At 52.4% G+C, this 4,532-nt stretch overlaps 1 protein-coding gene across 1 annotated transcript; it reads left to right on the forward strand.

Moving 5' to 3' along the window:
- Nucleotides 1-283: 283 nt before the first annotated feature.
- On the forward strand, nucleotides 284-4,492 carry LOC102433823 (cytochrome P450 2A13-like). The gene is made up of 7 exons (XM_023743964.1): nucleotides 284-531; nucleotides 1,008-1,170; nucleotides 1,981-2,130; nucleotides 2,290-2,450; nucleotides 2,917-3,093; nucleotides 4,035-4,176; nucleotides 4,277-4,492. The coding sequence occupies exons 1-7, from the start codon at nucleotides 352-354 to the stop codon at nucleotides 4,303-4,305; spliced, it is 1,002 nt and encodes a 333-aa protein (XP_023599732.1). The 5' UTR covers nucleotides 284-351; the 3' UTR covers nucleotides 4,306-4,492.
- The last annotated feature ends 40 nt before the right edge of the window (nucleotides 4,493-4,532 follow it).

The following is a 4,532-nucleotide window of genomic DNA, read 5'->3' on the forward strand; positions in this document are numbered from 1 at the left end:
CACTCTGAGACCCCAAATCCCAAGCTCAGGGGCTTACACATGTCAATATTCCAGAATCTTCAGCTCTGAAATTTGTCTACTATCTCCCCCACTCCCACCAAGTCCACAGTCCTGTACTAGTCCCTCAGGAGAAGCCACAAATTCAGACTTGTTCATCTGCCCTGGAGTCCCTCCCTCCTCCATTGCTGGCTGTATCCCAAGCTAGGCGGGAGCATGGTGGGGGGTGTGTGTAACTGGGAGGTGAAATGAGACAGTTACATAAGCAGGACCAAAGGCCGCCCCTCTCTCCCAGGTAGTATAAAGACAAGCCGTCCCAGCCATCACCTTGTGACTCTCACTCTCAGTGCCACCATGCTGGCCTCAGGACTGCTTCTGGTGGCTTTGCTGTCCTGCCTGACAATAATGGTCTTGATGTCTGTCTGGCGGCAAAGGAAGTTCTGGGGAAAGCTGCCTCCTGGTCCCCGAGCGCTGCCCTTCATCGGGAACTACTTGCAGCTGAACACAGAGCAGATGTACAACTCCCTCATGAAGGTATCACGAGGCAGGGAAATTGGTGTTAGGGTGTTGGGGGCCTGCCCAGTCTGGCTGAGACTTTGTGGCAGGGGATTGGCAAGGTTGGACTGAAATCTTAGGAAGGAGTAGGTAGTTTTTAAAATATATGTTTTTATTGATTCCAGAGAGAGAGGGAGAGGGAGAAAGAGAGAGAAACATCATTGGAGTCTAAAACCTGGGCGTGTGCCCTGACCAGGAATCAGGGAATCAAGCTGGTGACCTCTCGGTGCATGGGGCAACGCTCAAGCAACCGAGCCACACTAGCCAGGGCAAGAGGGGGGAGTTTTGAAGGTTTAGCACTGGGGTTCTAGCCAGGAAAGACCAGATCTTGGGATGTCCAGTTCCTTGACTGTCAGAACTCGGGCAAAGTGTATCCCAGTCTGTGAGGTCTGGGTGCAGAGTCAGTTCAGAGTTGGGGCTGCTCCCTCTCACCCACTCCCACGCCTCTCCATCAGATCAGCGAGTGCTACGGTCCCGTGTTCACCATCCACCTGGGCACTCGGAGGATCGTGGTGCTGTGTGGACATGAGGCTGTAAAGGAGGCTCTGGTGGACCAGGCTGAGGAATTCAGTGGGCGAGGCGAGCAGGCCACCTTTGACTGGCTCTTCAAAGGCTATGGTGAGGGGAACTCTGGGAGGGGGAATGTGGTCAAGCAGACTTGAAGGCCTCAGTGTCCCAGCATTCTTCTCCCAACTCACCACCCACTCAAGGCTGAGGCAGAGCCCTTCCTCGGTCTCCTCTGCCCCGTTCTGTTTATCCCTGTGTCCCCTCTAACTTGTCTTAGTGTTTCTGCGTCTCCCTGCTTCTCTCTGCCCCATCTCCCGGTTCTCTCTCACTAGATGGCTCTTCTTTCTCTGTATCTCTTAGATGCTCTTGGGATTTTTGCTTTGGAACCCTGGTCCTCTGTCTCCATGTGTCATTTGTCTTTTTCTCCTTCTCAGCGTCTGTGCCTCCCCATGTTTCTCTCTCCCTCTCCTTGCCTCTCTTTTCCTTTGTCTTAGAATCTCACATTTTTTCTGCTTCACAATCCCCATGCCTCAACCTCTGTAAAAGCCTCTCTCTCTTCCAGGCCTCTCTGCTCTCTGTATATGTTTTTCTCTCTTCTCCAGGTCAGTCTTAGAATCCTTCTCAATTTTTACTCCCACTTCCCAGATCTCCACATATCTCACTTCCCCTCCTTCCCTCCTGCCTCTTTCTCATCATGTGAGTGTCTCTGTATCTCTGTTTCTCTGTACATCCGTGTTGCTCCTTTCCTTCTGATTTTCTTCCAACTTGGTCCGTTTCTCTTTCTGTATTTCTCTGACTCTGAGTCCTCTCTCTCTCTTTCTCTCTCTCTCTCTCTCTCTCTCTCTCTCTCTCTCTCTCTCCCCACCTCCCTCTGACCCCGCCCCTCTCTGGCCACTCCCCACTCCTACATTCCCTCCCCAGGCGTGGTGTTCAGCAACGGGGAGCGCGCCAAGCAACTCCGGCGCTTCTCCATCAGCACGCTGCGGGACTTCGGCGTGGGCAAGCGCGGCATCGAGGAGCGCATCCAGGAGGAAGCGGGCTTCCTCCTCGAGGCCTTTCGTGGCACGCGAGGTGAGCCTGGCAACCCAGAGAGCAGAGGAGGAAAACGCGCGTCCTGGCCTGGGAGGGGAACTAGGTTGGGGGAAGGCGTTCCTGGAATTCTCAGACTGGCATCTGACCGCCAAGTTGACTCTCCCCCGTCCATCCGCCTCCCCCGCCCCCCCTCCCCAGGTGCCTTCATTGATCCCACCTTCTTCCTGAGCCGAACTGTCTCCAATGTCATCAGCTCCATTGTCTTTGGGGACCGCTTTGACTACGAGGACAAAGAGTTCCTTTCACTGCTGCGCATGATGCAGGGAAGCTTCCAGTTCACAGCTACACCTACAGGGCAGGTGACTGATCCCAACCTGGCTCTACTGTGGCCCTAGCACAACCAGCCACCATCTCCCTTTCAGGGACATAGTTACCCCAAGCTCCTATCCTCCTCCAGACCAGGGTCCCCTCAAAACCAGCCTTCTCCTTTGGACAACTGAACAGTTGCACAGGAACTCAGGGCAGGGGCCCAATACCCAGTCTCCAATACCTGGATATCTCAGCTGATAGTCCCCTTACAAAAAAAGAAAGGGAAGGAAGGAAATCTGGATGTGTCTCAGTCCATCTCCTCTAAATCCATGGACAGGAGCCCTCACACTGACTTCCCATGGAAGCTTAGATATCTGTTTCCATCCAGCCCCATCTAAAAGCCTAAACACCTGCACAGTTGCTTTTACCGGTGACTCCTTTGCCCCGAGATAGGCCCACTCCCTTCAGGTGACGTCCACCGACAGCTGTCCTTCCCTTTCCTTCTCCCCCCCTCAGCTCTATGAGATGTTCTCCTCAGTGATGAAACACCTGCCAGGGCCACAGCAGCAGGCATTTAAGGAGCTCCAGGGACTGGAGGACTTCATAGCCAAGAAGGTGGAGCAGAACCAACATACACTGGATCCCAACTCCCCGCGGGACTTTATTGACTCCTTCCTCATCCGCATGCAGGAGGTACATGCCAGCAGCCAGGGCAAAGAAGACCAAAGACTAGCAGAGGAAAACCAGGCGGGGGAGAACAGCGGCTCATTCAGATGACCCCCATCATAACCCTCAGAATCCCAATTATAATTCACTGTTCTCTCCACTGAGCCTTTACCCATGGGCAGGACGTGTGTGTGCAAATCATGATAATAACCACATCTATAGCACTGCCGTGCACCAGGCACTATTTTAAGAACTTTACGGTATTCACCTATTTAACACTCACACCAGCTCTTGGAGAAGGTTCTACTATGACTCCGATGTTACAAATGAGGACATGAGGCCCAGAGAGTATAAGTGCCGTACCTGAGGTCACACACCTAGCTCCCACTCTGGTCTCTCAGACTCCAAGGCTGGTGCTTTTAGCCACCATGCTCTTACCTTTCATTCCTTGGTTATCAGACACACCTGTGTGGACAGGTGACCTTGCTTTACTATGTGACATTGGAGGGTCCCCACTCCTAACTGGAAGGGCTTTATAGAGTCTGAAGTTCAAGGTGAAAGGATCAGGGAGTGGATGCTCCATAGGAAGCTTCAAGATTTTCAGTGAAGGAATAGGATGCTGTTGCTTAAAATCTGGTCTGTGCCTCAGAAAATGTCTCTCTTCCATGCTCTTTGATGCATTCCATCATGGTCTCTCTCGCTCACTGTCTCTATTCCTTCATTTCTAAATATTTCTATAATTAGAAAGCAACAACTAAGTGGGTAATTAAAGAACAGATAGTCAGCTGGATAAGGAGAGTGAGAAGAATATTTGGGTAGAGCCACCAGCCTGGAAAAGGCCTGGCAGAACTAGGGTCCCTCTTCCCACCTTTGGTCCGGATCTATAAGAAGTGGGTCCAGAGGAAAAACCCCAGAAGGGCCCTGAGAGCCTGGGGGAGTGGGCTTGGCCTGAAGCTCTCTCTCTGCAGGAGCAAAAGCACCCCAACTCCGAGTTCCACATGAAGAACCTGGTAATGACCACGCTGAACCTTTTCTTTGCGGGCACCGAGACGGTCAGCACGACCCTGCGTTATGGTTTCCTGTTGCTCATGAAGCACCCAGATGTGGAGGGTAAGGCTGCAGGGGGCGGGGAAGTGAGGGCCACAGACCCTCAAAATTCCTCTGAGCCCACTGCAATGTCCCCACCTCTTTCAAATTTCTGGGCCCTCAGACACACCCTGCTATCCCGAGACTGGGTGATGATATTCAGCTAATAGGGACCAGCCAAGTTTCATTAGCTGTTAACATATTGAAAATATCTGAACTGATTGGTAAATAGCTCCACGAAGTGCCCACTACCTGCCGCTCCAGACCATCCCCCAAGACTCCTCCCTCGCAGCTTCCCCCATGATTCTGGCACAACCAGGTTAACACGACCCTGCCCCAACAACGCTTAGACCAACTTCTGTTTCGAATGATCATATATC

The sequence above is a fragment of the Myotis lucifugus genome, unplaced genomic scaffold (genome assembly GCF_000147115.1).
Source record: "Myotis lucifugus unplaced genomic scaffold, Myoluc2.0 scaffold_421, whole genome shotgun sequence".
NCBI lineage: Eukaryota > Metazoa > Chordata > Mammalia > Chiroptera > Vespertilionidae > Myotis > Myotis lucifugus.

What these genes read in the sequence shown, in the direction of transcription:
- LOC102433823 (XM_023743964.1), top strand. Translation starts at nt 352, where the DNA reads ATGCTGGCCTCAGGACTGCTTCTGGTGGCTTTGCTGTCCTGCCTGACA. An exon ending in GGCCTTTCGTGGCACGCGAG is followed by an intron (nt 2,131 to 2,289) that starts GTGAGCCTGGCA and finishes CCCCCTCCCCAG; the next exon opens with GTGCCTTCATTGATCCCACC. An exon ending in CAGCTACACCTACAGGGCAG is followed by an intron (nt 2,451 to 2,916) that starts GTGACTGATCCC and finishes TCCCCCCCTCAG; the next exon opens with CTCTATGAGATGTTCTCCTC.